The 17,362-nt window shown below is 36.4% G+C and overlaps 1 protein-coding gene across 1 annotated transcript; it reads right to left on the reverse strand.

Moving 5' to 3' along the window:
• Positions 1-3,828: 3,828 nt before the first annotated feature.
• On the reverse strand, positions 3,829-6,105 carry LOC112791199 (uncharacterized). The gene is made up of 3 exons (XM_025833930.3): positions 5,707-6,105; positions 5,134-5,214; positions 3,829-4,464 (listed from the first exon to the last, which is right to left on the reverse strand). The coding sequence occupies exons 1-3, from the start codon at positions 5,863-5,865 to the stop codon at positions 4,057-4,059; spliced, it is 648 nt and encodes a 215-aa protein (XP_025689715.1). The 5' UTR covers positions 5,866-6,105; the 3' UTR covers positions 3,829-4,056.
• Positions 6,106-17,362: the final 11,257 nt, after the last annotated feature.

Consider the following 17,362-nt stretch of genomic DNA (forward strand, 5'->3'; position numbering starts at 1 on the left):
GCCTCCGTTCTATCACCCTTTCCTATAACTTTATAGTATGGATCATAAGCTTGATCCCTCTATAGTTTTTGTAACTCTGTATATCCCCTTTAGTCATGTAGATAGGTACTAACGTGCTCTTTCTCCACTCATCTGACATCTTCTTTAACTTTAAAATCTCATTAAAAAGTTTGGTTGACCAATTGATGCCTTTCTCTCCAAGGCCCTTCCAAACTTCAATCAGAATATTATCAGGTCCTACTACCCTGCCATTCTTCTTCCGCTTTAGAGCCTCTTTTACCTCGAAGACTCAAATCTTTTGATAGTAGTCAAAATTTTGATCATCTTCTCTCGCGCATAACCGACTAAGGCTTGGAAGAGTCTTCTATCCTTTATTAAATAACTTGTAGAAGTAGTTCTTCCACCTTTCATTGATCTTCTCATTTTGAGCCAAAACTTTCCTGTCTTTATCCTTTATGTACTTAACATGATCCAAGTCTCTCGTTCTTCTTTCACGGCTCTTTGAAATTCTATATATACATTTTTCTCCTTCCTTCATGCCTAAAAGTTGGTAGAGACCCTCATATGCTCTTGTTCTTACTTCACTTACAGCTACTTTTGTCTCTTTCTTAGCTGCTTTATATTTTTTCCAATTATCTGCATTGCGGCACAAAGACCACTCTTTAAAGCACTCCCTTTTTGTCTTTATTTTTTCTTGTACACTCGCATTCCACCACCAAGACTCCTTATCTCTTGGTCCTATTCCTCTAAATTCACAAAAACTTTCTTTTATTGTTCTTCTAATAACTTCTTCCATCTCTCTCCACATCTCATTCGCGCTTCCATCCCCTTCCCACTTTGTCTTTTCTCCTACCCGTCTTAGAAAGCTTCTTTGTTCCTCACCTTTCATCCGCCACCACCTCGTCCCTGGGTTCTTCGTATGATGTCTTTTTCTCAATTTTTTCTCAATGCGAAAAATCCATGATGAACATCCTATATTATGTTGCTAAACTCTCTTCCGAAATAATTGTACAATTAATGCAAAATTTCCAGTCGGCTCTCCTCAACAAGAAAAAGTCTATTTTCAAGCTTGTCATGCCACTCCTATAGGTTATAAGATGTTCGTCTCTTTTTTTAAAACATGCATTTGCGATGAGAAGGTCAAAGGTTGAGGAAAAGTTCAAAATAGTTTTACCCTTGGTATTGACCACCTTAAAACCATGGCCTCTGTGAAAACTTCCATACCTAGTTATAATTTCTCTTTTAACATGACCATTTAATCCTCCTAAGAAAATCTTATCTCCCGAAGGTATGTCTTGGGCCAAACTCTCTAGATCCTCTCAAAATCTTATCTTGTGTTGCTCGTCCGAACCCACTTGCGGTGCATAAATGCCAATCACATGAAAAGTACCTCCTTCCACCGCAAGTTTGATAGAGATGATCCAATCACCCACCCTCTTGACATCCACTTCGTCTTTTTTCCACTACTTATCCACGATAATACCTACCCCGTTCTTATTCTTCACCATTCCTGTATAACAAAGTTTGAACCCGGAGGTATCCAACTCCCTAGCCTTCGCGCAGACCCATTTGGTTTCTTGTAGGTACATGACGTTAATCTTCTTCCTTGTCATGGTATCCACCACCTCCATGGATTTTCCTGTTCTCTGCCTTTGTTCCATGTCACAAATCTCAACCTTCTGTCACTCTGACTTTTACCTTTACCTTTTTTCCTTGTGAACTAGCATATTTACCCTCGCCTGTTGATGAGCGGATAATTTATACGCTTTTTGCCATTGTTTTTAGATAGTTTTTAGTATAATCTAGCTACTTTTAGAGATGTTTTCATTAGTTTTTATGCTAAATTCACATTTCTGGACTTTACTATGAGTTTGTGTATTTTTCTATGATTTCAAGTAATTTCTGGCTGAAATTGAGGGACCTGAGCAAAACTCTGATAAAAGGCTGACAAAGGACTGCTGATGTTGTTGGATTCTGACCTCCCTGCACTTGAAATGGATTTTCTGGAGCTACAGAACTCCAAATGGCGCGCTCTCAACGGAGTTGGAAAGTAGACATCCAGAGCTTTCCAGAAATATATAATGGTCCATACTTTATTCGAGATTTGATGACGTAAACTGGCGCTCAATGCCAGTTCCATGCTGCATTCTGGAGTCAAACGCCAGAAATACGTCACGAACCAGAGTTGAACGCCAAAAACACGTTACAACTTGGCGTTCAACTCCAATAGAAGTCTCAGCTCGTGTAAAGATCAAGCTCAGCCCAAGCACACACCAAGTGGGCCCCGGAAGTGAATTTCTGCATCAATTACTTACTTTTGTAAACCCTAGTAGCTAGTCTAGTATAAATAGGACATTTTACTATTGTATTTGACATCCTGGATCCTGAATTGTATTTTTTGATCCTGTGATCACGTTTTGGGGGCTGGCCATTCGGCCATGCCTGAACCTTCATCACTTATGTATTTTCAACGGTGGAGTTTCTACACACCATAGATTAAGGGTGTGGAGCTCTGCTATACCTCAAGTTTTAATGCAATTACTACTATTTTCTATTCAATTCAGCTATTCCTATTCTAAGATATTCGTTGCACTTCAACATGATAAATGTGATGATCCGTGATACTCATCATCATTCTCACCTATGAACGCGTGACTGACAACCACTTCCGTTCTACTTTAGACCGGGCACATATCTCTTGGATTTTTTAATCAGAATCTTCGTGGTATAAGCTAGATTGATGGCGGCATTCATGAGAATCCAGAAAGTCTAAACCTTGTCTGTGGTATTCCGAGTAGGATTCAGGGATTGAATGACTGTGACGAGCTTCAAACTCGCGATTGTTGGGCGTGATGACAAACGCAAAAGAATCAAGGGATTCTATTCCAACATGATCGAGAACCGACAGATAATTAGCCGTGCCGTGACAGAGCATTTGGACCTTTTTCACTGAGAGGATGGGATGTAGCCAATGACAACGGTGATGCCCTACATACAGCTTGCCATGGAAAGGAATAAGAAGGATTGAAGGAAGGCAGTAGGAAAGCAGAGATCCAACAGGGACAAGCATCTTCATACACTTATCTGAAATTCCCACCATTGAATTACATGAGTAACTCTATCTTTATTTTCTGCTTTATTTATTATTCGAAAACTCCATAACATTTATTATCCACCTAACTGAGATTTACAAGATGACCATAGCTTGCTTCATACCAACAGTCTCCGTGGGATCGACTCTTACTCACGTAAGGTATTATTTGGACGACCCAGTGCACTTGCTGGTTAGTTGTGCGGAGTTGTGACTAAGTGTGATTCACGTTTGAGAGCACTACCAAGTTTTTGGCGCCATTGTTGATGATCACAATTTCGTGCACCACCTGTTCACAAAAACGCGAAAATCCTTACTCATTTAACACAATACCCGGACACCGATAGAACAACTCTTGCTCATTTGACACTGTATGCGAGCCATATAACACGTTGCTTCCAAACAACGACCTAACTTTAGCGCAATAACGTTTTTGACCCATGTCATAAAAATTCGACTAAGTTTTTATGTTGGCTATCAAAGAACTATCACAATTCTTCTCCTTTATCCATGCTTGGAACCCACTATGTAAAAATTAAAAATTCAAGATAAAAAGTCAATTAGCTACTACCCTTTAAGTAAATAAGCGAGAGGGTCTCAAAGGCATGATTTTCTAGAATCAAAGGCATATTATATATGATCTATGAAGTATATAATGCAAGTGATGACTTACTAACAAATTCTCACTAGTTTTACGACCTTAAAGCAAAATCTCATGCAAATATTAGACACAATGATTGCATGTTATGGGAGTCTGGAAAAGTTCACCATTTCACCAGAAATATGCTGATACACCTATTAAGTGGACTGATCACTGATGGTTCAAGCTTCAAACTGAACAAGATTACAAAAAATAAATTGATGTCTATCCACAATAAATTTTGACATTTTCCACCACATAACTATGACGACAGATTTCAGAAATAACATTCCCTTTTACGTTCCCTGATCTAATTAGTACAGTATCAATATGGAAAATCATGGCTGGGACTATCATCAGCATGCATGTCCATGCAATCACTGGAGTTGGAAGAATTTGTATCCCGGTTCTGGCCGCTAGGATAAGTAATCTCACTGTTTCGGGTTCCATTCCCGGATGACATGAGATTACTTGAAGGGCAGCTCCCCTGCGCCAGATGGTATGGCTGAAGGCTGCGGCGAATGGGGCTAGAGAGTGCATTTGAGAACACAGAGTTCTTTGGTTGTTGATCAGGTTGCGCACTTCTCATTCCCTGTCCCACAAGAGTAGCTGTAAATGCATTAGAGGGTACGGACGCACCAAAATTAGCGTGCATTGCAGCCTGAGTGTTCTGTTGATGGAGTGGCTGCCTTGGAGACACCGGTGACTCCTCTGCTCCAAATTCAAGCTCATTCTACATGCACAAACATAGCTAACAGTTATACCTCTATTCAGCTATCACCATACACTTGAAAATGAACTAATTTGGTTTGATGAATATCCTGAAACAATGCAAGTTTAGTGGGGATAAAAGGGTGTATATTTTCATGCTCTGACTTGTAAGATCACAACCTGAAATATGGTTGCACGAGACCTACGGGGTTAAACAGTTTTCAGATAAAAATGGGATGAAAATTGTCATGGGCAAGTTAGGTGTCTAACATTACACTTGAAGCTCCTTCATGGCACCTCTTAACGAAACATATGCTAAGAAATAAACATCTCGGATATCATCTCATGGTATTCAGTGTGCAGAAAAATCAGAAAGACATATTGAAAGATTTTGTTCCACATAAATTACTTCTAATCTACTACTCCTATGAAAACCAAAGGTTGAAGAATGATACCCATTAAATTCAGAACTTGACATTCAAAGCAACTGACTAAGAGACCTATAAGTCTGTAACTCTATAAGTTATATACGACAATCAGACGTCGATTCAGCATAAATGTTGAGTACTTAGGCCATAAGGTCATGAAAATAAAGAGCAATCTGTGTACTGGCAAATAGAGCAAAAGAGGGTTGAATAAGCAATGCTAAAGCATAAAACTTAGTAAATATTCTCTTTTGACACTACAAAACCTGCAACTGAGCAACTATATCACCAGTGGTCACCCTTGTTCCTTCTTGCTGTTGTCTAATAATCCATTGATACATCTTCTCCTGTGATAAAACACCAACAATCACTGTTCTTAATCTCTTTAAAATTTGGGCCAATAAAACAAGCATAACACAATTATCAAAATTTCAAGTTTTCAACAGCAAGCAACACATCCAAACGCACCAAACAACTGGACAAACAACAAGAAATATTTAGCTCGTTATGCACAAAATACAATCCACCGAAACCAAATCAGAAATCAGGAGCTTGGATGAGCAATTTTCAATTTTGCAAATACACTCCAAGTTACTTCAGGGAAGAAATTGGGATTCTCCAAGTCCTAGATTCGTGGAAACTCAAATCAGAAATTAAATTCTTCTACTCAGTAGCTACCTGCCGGGTAGCCCTAAATTAAAGCACAAAACCTCAATCGCAGTTTAAAACATAAAAGAAAATTAAAGAAAAAAAAAAAGATTTTTCGTTCAGATTGAACAATGGAAATTAAGAATTGAGTTGAAGAAATAGATGAAAGGGATAGGAATAAAGAAACCGACGAGAGCGTGGCGTTCACCGGCTTGGAAAGAGAGTTTCTGTTGGTTCATGGCGTGGGTGTAGAGATGGGAGAGGGAGTTAGCGGTGGTGCAGAAGGTGGAGTACATGGTCCGATCCACCTCGTCGAGGCGCGTGGCCACCGACTTCCTCTTCTTCCCCATCTTCGTCCTCCTAACTCAAAGAAGAACAAAAGGAATAAAGGTAGGCGTTGGGGTTCCGAAAAGAGTCGAAGGAAGGGAATGAAATGAATGGGGCAAGGTGAGTTAGATGGAGATGGCGATGGAGGTTGAGGGAAAAGAATTGGAAAACTAGAAACGAATAAAAAGAAAGATGAGTGACGCTGCAGATTATTTCTCCAAGTGGCATACACGTGGCACATCTTGCCACTCAGTCAGATACCCCTTCGCTTTTTCGTTCTTTCACTCCAACCCAGCCTAGTTTAGTTTAATCTGGGCCAACTCATCAACACAGAACACTTAATTTAAGCCCAATAGCAAATTTTGTCTAGTAATTGCTATAATGTTTAAAAAGTAGTATTTAATTATTAAAAAAAATTAAAAATTAATATTTAATTTAAAAAATATATAAATAATAATTTTTAAATATTTAAAATTTATCACAAAAAATAAATTAAATAAAAATAACCACTAAATTATAAATACCATAAAATTTATCATTTTATTTTACACACTGACCAAAAACTGTTTATATAGACTTGCTATTTTCGTCTTATTCTACAAGAGCATCGTAACATTTATTTTTTTTAATAAAAAATAACCTATATTATTTTATTTATAATATAAATGTAATCTTCATGTATTAATAGTATAAGAAAGTTTTATATAAATACTCAATACATATATTATTATGATAGTAAAAGTCACTTAATTTTTAAATTTTACCACTTAAAAATTAGAATACAAACACAGATAAATTGGATGAAAAAAATTAAATAAATATTCTAACATAAATTTCAGAATATAATATTATCAAAAAGCATTTTACAATTAATTTCATAAATTAAATAATAATTTAATCGATATAATATTTTAATTATTTTTTAAATTATATATTATATAAACATATAGTTGGTTTTATATAATTATGTGTTATTTCTAACTCTGAATAAAAAATCTAAATTTTAACTCATATGTCACTTTGAAGGTTATAATTTACATTAAATTTTTTAAAATATAAAATTTCGATAACAAATTTTTAGATTCTAATAAATCAAAGAATGATTTTTAATAAATTTTTATAAGTCGTTTATTGTTCTATTTTGCATTCATATGTTTGTAAAATATAATTTTTTTGGAATTTGAACTAACATGCAATTTGAATTTTTATTTTTATTTATTTTTATTTTTTTAATATTTTATTTGAATTCAAATAGAGACATTTTTTTAATGATATTTATGTTTTGAAGTTAAATAAACGATTAATTAAAAGTAAGAAATGTGAATAATCTATATTAGTTGATTCGATTTACTATGTATGTACTGTACATTAGTAAATCGAATCAACTTGTATGCTATATTAGTAGAAAATTGAATCAAGTTGATTCGATTTACTATTGATAAAATATATATACATGGTAAATCGAATCAACTTGATTTGATTTATATTAAAAAAAGTGTAAATCCATTTATATAAAAAAGTCAAATAAAATATGCATGTAACTAAATTAAGTTTAGAATATTTGTGTAATTTTTTTCGTTATTTATCGATATAAATTACCCTAAAAATTAAGTGATCTAAATGCATGAATGGATGACTATAAAAAATTAAACTTATATAGTAATAAGGTTATATAGAGCAAACAAAGTTATTGAACCTTATCATGTATAATGTCTATAATAAAACTGTTTATATAATTTTTTTTATCATCTCGTGTATGATTTTTGTTGGTCTCAACCTTTCATCTCTTATCTATCTTTTTTTTTATTTATTGTCATAACTAGATGTTCTATCGATATTTTTATCACATGTTCAAACCATTTGAAACAAGATTTTATTATCATCTTTTTCAACTGTAAGTGCTACTCTAATTTTCTCTCTTGTATTTTTATTTTTTATTTTATCCATATCTGTGTGACCACTCATCTACCTTAGCATCCTCATCTTTGTCATAGTTAACTTATATCCATACTCACTTTTGTTGCTAACACTTTGTTTCATATAACATAGGGAGTCTAATGGTAATACGATAAATTTAACTTTAAATTTTAAATATATCTTTTTGTCACATATAAAATTATACACAATCCGTCACTTTAACTAGACCTCTTAAATTCTATGTTTTACATCTTTCTCAATTTGTCTGTTATCTTATATGATACATCCAAAATTCTTAAAATACTTTACTTGTGATAAGGTACTTTTTTCAATTTCACTTTTATATTAGTATTTTGTTATTGCAGATCAAATTTATATTCTACATATTTTGTCTTACTGTGATTTAAGTGCAAATTATACATTTCTAAAATTTCTCTCTACAAATTTAACTTCTAATTTAATTTTTTTAATTCTCCAAACAAAACAGTATCATAAAAAAAAAGTACACTACAATGCAGGTTATTGGATATCCTCAATAACCCTTATAATATACAAAAAGATTTTGAAATACAAAATTACATTATATTTATTTCCAAAACTTATACTACAAATTTCATCAATAATATTTGTTTTTACAATAATATTTGATAAAAAAAAATATTAGCCACCTAACACTTAGCTTATATTTATCATCGTGATATTTGTGTTATTTTGTTAGGAAGGTCGTTGTATATAGGTGATACACTCGCGCTTTATCAAACCATGCATGATTGCATGTCATGTGTTTTCATTTGAGGTAAATATCACATAATTAGATCGATAATAATCAATTTAACCATAAACGTGACAGATTTATTTATTTTGTTTATATATATATATATATGGTAGGTAAAACTTAACCAAAAAGTAATTAATTGGTTTTATGCATTATAATTTGGCCTCGCATTAAACCTCGTAAATCGGATTCACGCCGAACAAATATCATAACGACCTAATACGATATTAATACTTTTTAATGAAAATGATTGCCAGAAATGTAATCGATTTGTTTCACTTCACCTATAAAAGTATGATATTTTATCTTCGACAGGACATACATTGAATATCCAATACTAACTTAAGTATCGGAGTGCCTTTTGCAAGTACACTCCCCCCTTTCTGTTCTCTCCACGACGTGATATACCCATCAGACGAAAAACTCGAACCTCCAAGCTCTTAGCTTGGTGTCGGGAATAATAGCTCGGTGCTAGCTTCCAAGAGTCGAGATATAGCCAGGTTATTTACTCAAGAACAATTGGCCCCCACCGTGGGACTCGAGTTATAACTCTCTTTTCCTTTGTTGGCCTCAAAACTTTCATGTCCATCCATGGCTGCTCTACCTCCCCCAACACCTTCCAAATTCCTTCGGATGGTAACTGAGTTGCAACAAATAAATTAACGTATGGCGGGGGAAAAACAAAGGATGGCAAATCAAATCGCCGAGTTAACTAATACTCGGACTGAAAATGATGGTGATTGTAACGAGCGAATGGAGGAGGCAGAACAGAAACCGACCCATCACATGTCTCTGAAACTTCTAGGAACGAAGAAGCTCAACCAGAGAATGAAGACACTAAGCTCGATAACTCTGTAAGACCATTCATGGCTGACATTATGAATTTTCAAATGCCTAAGAGATTCACTTTGTCAACAACCTTAACCCCTTATGATGGGTTAGGGACCCGAAGAAGCACATCCAAAAGTTCAGATCTATAATGATAGTAAATGGTGCCTCTGATCCTGTTTTATATCGTTGTTTTCCTACCTTTTTAGACGGTCATGTACTTGATTAGTTTTGTTCTTTGCCTGTAGATTCTATTTCTCATTTTCAGGAACTAGCAAAACTTTTTGAGGATCACTTTGCTGCCTCTTCTATCTACTTACACGAGTCCAACTACCTGAACACAATAAAAAAAGGTCAGAGCGAAAGCCTAAAGGACTACATCACCCGTTTCACAAAGGTGGCCATGAGCATACCGAATCTCCATCCTGAAGTGCATCTGCACGCCATCAAAAGTGGACCTCGACTAGGCAAATTTCAAGAAGCAATCGCGGTTACTAAACCATAGACCGTTGCCGAGTTCCGTGAAAAGGCTAAAGGTCAGATGGACATCGAGGAGCTTCGCCAATCTCAGAAAACAGACAAGCCACAGTATAACAAAGACGAGGATAAAGCTTGAGACAGCAAGAAGACTTTTAAACTAACCCCCTGCTATGACTCATATACTCAATTTAATATAAAGAGGGACGACATCATCAAGGAGATTCTCAATTCCAAGCTAATCAAACCTTCTCGGAAGGCCGACAACTATCTTGACGCAAAAAATGCAGACAAATCCAAATACAACACTTTCCACAAAAAATATGGGCACACCACCGATGAGTTTGTGATTGCAAAAGATCTGTTAGAACGACTAGTTCGGCAAGGCCACCTAGACAAATACATTAGCGAGACTATGCAAAAGCAGAGCACAACAAAGAGAACTACTCATAATTACCCTGACCAACCATGGGGAATTATTAACTATATTTACGGAGATTTTTCAGGTGGAAGAACAACAAGTTTGGCCAGAAAATGTACCTACCGGGCTATGTTCTCGATAGAAGGCACTATAGCCGAAGCCCACACATCTCAACATTTTCCATAGATGACATTCCAGGCATTGGACTTTAACACAAACACCACAAACCTGGATGACCCAGTGGTGATTTCAATCCAGTTGGGGGATCTTTTAGTACGAAAAGTACTACTCGATTCGGGAAGCAATGCCGACATTCTTTTCTATTCTACATTCTAGAAAATGAAGCTGAGGGACAATATACTCCAACCCTCCACCGGAGACTTGGTCGGCTTCTCAGGTGAACGAGTCCCAGTATTAGGATCTATGTGATTACAAACCACACTGGGTGAGCATCCTTTATCTAAGACCTCTGACATTCAATATTTGGTAGTCTACTGCTTTAGTCCATACAATTTAGTACTTGGCCGACTTTTTTTTAAATAAGTTCGGCGCTATAGTATCCACAGTTCATCTTTGTGTCAAGTTTCCTATGTAGGACGACCTTATTGCAACTATCTACAGTGACCATCGTGAAGCTTGTCAGTGCTACAACATCAGTCTAAAAATGCCTAACCGAATTATGGGGACAGAAGTAATCAACGTATGCAGCTCTAATGAGCTCCCAGCTCTTGCCGACCTCGATCCAAGAGCCGAGCTGCTTGAGCGCCCAATACCCATAGAGGATTTACAAAAAATATATTTTAGCAACGACCCTAACAAGTTTACTTATGTTGGTACCACTCTCAGCCTGGAGGAAAAAAGTTCTTTCTAGTAATTTCTACAACAACATGCCGATTTATTCGCATGGACTCCTGCTGATATGCCCAAGATTGATCCCTCAGTGATTTCTCATAAATTGGCGCTGGATCCATCTGTCCGACCTATAACACATAAGAAGCGAAACCTCGGCCTTGAAAAGAAACAGGCATCTTTGGAAGAGACCAAAAAATTGATCAGTGCTGGCTTCTTTCAGGAAATTAAATTTATAACGTGGTTAGCAAGCGTCGTTATGGTAAAAAAAAACACAATGGTAAATGGCGCATGTGCGTTGATTTCACAGATCTTAATAAAGCATGCCAAAAAGATGCTTACCCTTTACCTTCTATTGACTGTTTGGTAGACAATGCTTCAGGGTACAAAACATTAAGTTTATGGATGCATATTCTGGTTATAACCAGATTCTAATGCATCCATTTGATCATAATAAAACTGCATTTATTACTGAATATGGAAATTATTGTTATAAGGTCATGCCTTTCAAACTTAAGAATGCAGGGGCAACATACCAACGCCTTATGGATAAGGTGTTCGCAAATCAAATCGGCAGGAACCTAGAAATTTATGTCGACAATATGGTGGCCAAAACAAAGCTCGGCAACAACCACCTCGACGACCTTCTGAAAATTTTCAATCAAATATGATGCTACAATATGTAACTAAAACCAGAAAAGTGCGCCTTTGGAGTACAAGGAGGCAAAATTCCTCGGATTCATGTTTACAAACTGAGGAATAGAAGCGAATCCCAAAAAATTCTGAGCTGTGTTAGACATGCCGATCCCACAAGCGATAAAAAAAGTACAATGATTAACAAGGAGAGTTGCTGCACTATCTAGATTTTTACCATGCTTAGCATCTAAGTCTTTCTACTTTTTTTAAGCACCGAAAAAGAAAAATGATTTCAATTGGACTGACGAATGTGAAAATGCTTTTGCAAAAACAAAGTCCACCCTTTCAAAGCCACCGATTTTATAAAAAAACCCTTCAAGGGGAAGCACTTTACTTATATTTATCTGTCACTGACCGGGCATTAAGTTCTGTTCTCGTTACAGAAAGACAAAAGCAACAACAACCGATCTACTTCATTAGCAAGTCCTTAACAAATGCCAAGCTTCGCTACCCAAAGATCAAGAAGTTGGCTTTGGCTTTAATATTTTCAGCCCGGCGACTCCGACCATATTTTCAAAGCCATGTCATACACGTCCGAACTGATCAACCCTTAAGACAAGTGTTGCACAAACCAGAGTTGGCTGGCCGACTAATAAAGTGATCCATCGAACTCTCTGAATTTGACATTAGGTACCAAAGCCGAGGTCTAATTAAGTCTCAATACCTCATAGACTTCATAGCCGAGTACACTGTTCTAAGCTCGGTCGATAATCCTACACAGTGGATCCTTTATGTGGACAGGGCATCGAACCCTCAAGGGTATGGTGCCGGAGTCTTGCTTGAAGACAGCAACGGTTTTGTTCTGGAATAATTCTTACACCTGTCCTTCAAGGCAAGCAACAACCAAACAGAATAAGAAGTACTAATCGCAGGTCTACAACTTGCAACCGATCTAAAAATCTCAAAATTAAAGGTATACTGTGATTCTTTGCTTGTTGTGCAACAGGTAAATAATCTTTTTCAAGTGAAAGATCCATTATTAGCATAATATCTGGATATTGTCAAAAAACTTATTTCTAATTTTTCAAAATTTGAAATTCTCCATATACCTCGAGAGCACAATAACCGAGCTGATATTCTATCTAAGCTCATCAGCACCTAAACACCAACTTCTACCCTATACCAGTTTACACTGCTTAAACCAATTATAGATCTAACCGAGGTTTTAAGTGTTACACAGGATGAAGGCTGGCGAACACCCTATATAGATTATCTCAAGACCAGAGTTATTTCACAGAATATTGACAATGTTCGGCGATTCTGTCACCAAGCATCCTTTTTTACTATATATAACAATACTCTGTATAGACGAGATTTTTCTCGTCCTTTGCTAAAATGCCTTTCCAAGTCGGAGGCCAAGCTCGCACTCACCAAAGCTCATGAAAGTATATGCGGAACATACATTGGAGCCCGGAGCTTATCCTCCAAAATACTTTGGGCAAGATTCTTCTGGCTGACATTGCAACAAGATTGCAATGCAAAAGTGAAAAATTGTAGTAACTGCCAAAAGCACAGTCCAATTACACACCTACCAGCCGAGAACCTTCACAATTTCAAAGTAAGTTGGCCCTTCAATAAATAGGGGTTCGATATACTCAGCTCTTTCCCTTTAGCAGTAAGGCAAGTAAGATTTTTAGTTGTTGCAATCGAATACTTTTCAAAATGGATAAAGGCTCAACCCCTAGCAAAAATAACATCCCAGAAAATGGTCTCCTTTGTGTAGAAAAATATTACATGCAGATTCGGCATACCTCGGCACATTATCACTGATAATGGTCACCAGTTTGCCGATCATAAATTTACCTCTTTTTTTTGTAGAATTTAAGAATCAAACAACACTTTTCCTTAGTAGGACATCCACAAACAAATGACTTAGCAAAGGACGCCAACAAAGTCATCTTGCATGCTTTGCGGAAGAAACTGGATGATGCTAAAGGACTATGGGCCAAATTAATCCCGGAGGTCATATAAGGATACAACACCACCACCCACTCAACAACAAAAGAAACACCTTTCCGTTTGGTGTATGGCTCTGAAGCAATGATACCTGTGGAGATCTCCCAGTCGTCTCTCCAAGCACAATATGCCGATCACAACACAACAAACACATCTCAGTAGAACGAACTTGACATCATTTAAGAAAACCGATCTTTGGCAAAAATCAATCACCAAGCTATACAACAACACATAGCTCGGCAGTACAACCAAAGACTTCACCCCAAATATTTTCAAGTAAATGACCAAGTACTAAGGAAAACTGAACAAGCTAGAAGACCCCCAGCCCATGGAAAATTAGCAGCCAACTGGGAGGGCCTTTTCCGAGTTATCGAGGTTGTCGGCAACGGCGCCTATCGTCTGCAATCACTTGATGGTAATACCATACCGAACACATGGAATATCTCATCTTTAAAACTCTATTATAGTTAAAAGTCAGGGCCAGACAGGTACTCTTTTTCCTACTCACAAGATTTTTTTCAAAAGGGTTTTGCTTGGAGAGGTTTTAATGAGGCCAACTTACCTGCACCTTTGTACAATAAAAGGTTCATACTATATTATTATCTGTTTCATTACTATTCTCTTTCTTTAAACCGACCTATATCTCTCCAGATATAACAATTTGTAACAACGACCAACTATTTACGTCACACAATCATATTCAATCAACTATTACTATCATTAAAATTACCCATTCATTGAACCATTTATGGGAACTGTTCTTCTACTATCATCAAGGATAGTCCACAATCAAATACTCACAATCAGACAATCAAAAGCAGACAACACTCATGCATTGTCTCTCACATACCAAATCGATAAACAAGTTCAAATTCCAAATATTCTACACAAATATAAACAACCAAACAGTCAAATAGAAGCCAAAATCAAACTTGACAGAATATAAACAGTCATCATCATCCTAAAAAGTCGGTAACAGAAATTTCAAAATAAAAACTACAAGTCATGCATCATGACCTAAATTATCATTCCCCGTCTTTTGCACCTTTTTCATCATCAACTAAATTTCCGTCTCGAACAATCTTTGCTGGATCCGTCAAAGCAAAATCTCGGTCAAGAGCAAAAAATTTGGCTTGATCAGTAGCACGTTCAAATCTTTCCACAAAGGCATCCAGTATTTCTGTTTGCTTATTTTTCTCAAACTCACTCAGTTTACCAGTAACATTAGCCACATGGTCTTTATTTTGGCCAATTCTTCCTCTTTTTTCTTTAACAACTCGAACTCTTTCTGATATTCCCCCCCCATTAGCTTCAGTTCTTCCTCTTTTTTTAATAGCTTACTTTTCAAATCCAAGATTTAACCTTTTTTCAGGGAAAGCTCTTCTCTCAACTTGCTCGGTTCCTCCACCTGTCCTAACATCCTTTTATGTTTTATTTCTTGACTCTGACCAAGACTGGCCAAATGCAAACCGATCACCTACAAAAATATCAGACATATAGGGACCATAATGTTAATCATTATCATTAAAAGCGCATATAAGTACAACCACAGTACCAAGTGCACTTGCATAAATTGATCAATAGATACATCCCCAGCCTTATTAGCCACAGCCACATCAGCAGAACTCTGACATACCTCATCCGAAACGAATTCATTTCCTCCAAGGGAATATCCCTCCCTTTCTCAGTTAAATCCTCGGACAGCTTGAGGTCTATATGATTCGATTTTCATTTCTTAAAAATAACCTTTCTCCGACGATGAGGAGGCTAATTAACTTCTCCTTCTACAGTAGCTTTATCAGGATTCGATGATGAACCCTCTTTCTCCAGATTCTTAGTTTTGAGCTGCGACCTCAAGCTTGCTGCGGACACTCTAGAATATTTACCACCTGAAAATGTCAAAAGGCACAAACACACATAGAATGCTTAGCGCCTTGTAAATTTCTTACCTAAATAATCCATCACTGATTGCCTATCATCCTCCCAAGGCAACTGCTCGAAAATAGAAATCAAATCTTTCCGATCAATAGCCTTAATCAAATATTCAATTATACATTCATTCCTAGGCAAAATTTCCTCTGGGCCTAAAATCTGCTGCGATTCAGAGCACTAAAAAAAGGAAACCGTTCACCCACATTCTCATCCAAATAAAACGGGAAATATCCTCGGTTGTACAAACATTTAAAAACATCTCCTTAAAGTCTTTAAAGGACGACTTATACAACTTAAACACCGAGAAGCCTGGTGTACTATTTAAGTTTACCCAACCACCTTTTCATACCCCCTTTTCCTGTAAGAACGAGAAAAATAACTCTAAGGTCGGCCTCTCCCCCAAATAATCCATCAATATTTCAAAACAACACAAAAAAACCCACTCATTTGGGTGCAGCTGTGATGGAGCGTAGTTCAACTATTTCAGAACATCGCATTCAAACTGCGTGAAAGGTAGCTTAATGCGAAGTTCTTCCAACACACAGCTATGCATGTAGAAGAACTCGAAGTCTTTTCTCTTATGAAACACCCTATCAGACCTAGAACAAGGCAACAATTCAACCCGTAACCCAGAACCCAATCTCACAACCTTTCCAACATCTATCTGGCTCACATTGTCTTTACCAACGAAAAGTGAACTGCTTATCTTCACATCTTCACTGACCCATTCATATGTACCATCCTTTACCAACTTCTGTACTTGCTTCCTTTTTTCCTTCTCTATCACTATCCCAAACAGAGCCCACACAATAGAAGAAAAAGTAAGAAAAAGTAAGAAAAGAAGAAAGCAAAATAAACAGAGCCAGAGAACTTACCCTTTTTACTCATGACGTTTCGATCGGGATGAATGTCAAATGAAGCAAACTATTTGAATTTCAAAGGTAACTACATACAAGTTAATGAAACAATTTGAAATCCATTAAATAAATCACACACTACAAACGGTCCAGATCTTCTTGGAAACTGAAAAGGTAACACGTGTCTACTAATCATACATTAAATGCTTTACTTTCTTTATTTAATTAAACATTTATAGTTATTATTTCACGATATTTAATAAAGTATATATGTTGAGCTGGGGACTCTATACCCACCACACTAGTCGAGTTCTAACTCATCAAAAAGCTCAACTTGCTCTATTAAAACATCGCCAAGCCAAGCTTGGAGGCTATGGTATGATTGATAAAACTTAACCAAAAAATAATTAATCGATTTTATGCATTATAACTCGGCCCCGCACGTTATGACATTCAAATGTCATAAATCAGATTCACACTGAACAAATATCATAACGACTTAATACGTCATTAATACCCTTCAATAAAAATAATTGCCAGAAGCGTAATCGATCTGTTTCACTTCACCTATAAAGGTATGACATTTTATCTTCGACAGAACATACATCAAATATCCAATACTGACTTAAATATTGGAGTACCTTTTATAGGTACACTTCCCTATTTTGTTTTCTCCACGACGTGATATACCCCTCAGATGAAAAGCTCGAACCTCCAAACTCTTAATTTGGCATCGGGAATAATAGCTCGATGCTAGCTGCCAGAAGTTGAGTTATAGTCAGATTATTCACTCAAGAATATATATATATATA

The sequence above is a fragment of the Arachis hypogaea genome, chromosome 3, assembly GCF_003086295.3.
Source record: "Arachis hypogaea cultivar Tifrunner chromosome 3, arahy.Tifrunner.gnm2.J5K5, whole genome shotgun sequence".
Taxonomy (NCBI): Eukaryota; Viridiplantae; Streptophyta; class Magnoliopsida; order Fabales; family Fabaceae; genus Arachis; species Arachis hypogaea.

What these genes read in the sequence shown, in the direction of transcription:
- LOC112791199 (XM_025833930.3), bottom strand. Translation starts at nt 5,865, where the DNA reads ATGGGGAAGAAGAGGAAGTCGGTGGCCACGCGCCTCGACGAGGTGGAT. An exon ending in CCGGTGAACGCCACGCTCTC is followed by an intron (nt 5,215 to 5,706) that starts GTCGGTTTCTTT and finishes GTTTTATCACAG; the next exon opens with GAGAAGATGTATCAATGGAT. An exon ending in ATATAGTTGCTCAGTTGCAG is followed by an intron (nt 4,465 to 5,133) that starts GTTTTGTAGTGT and finishes TTGTGCATGTAG; the next exon opens with AATGAGCTTGAATTTGGAGC.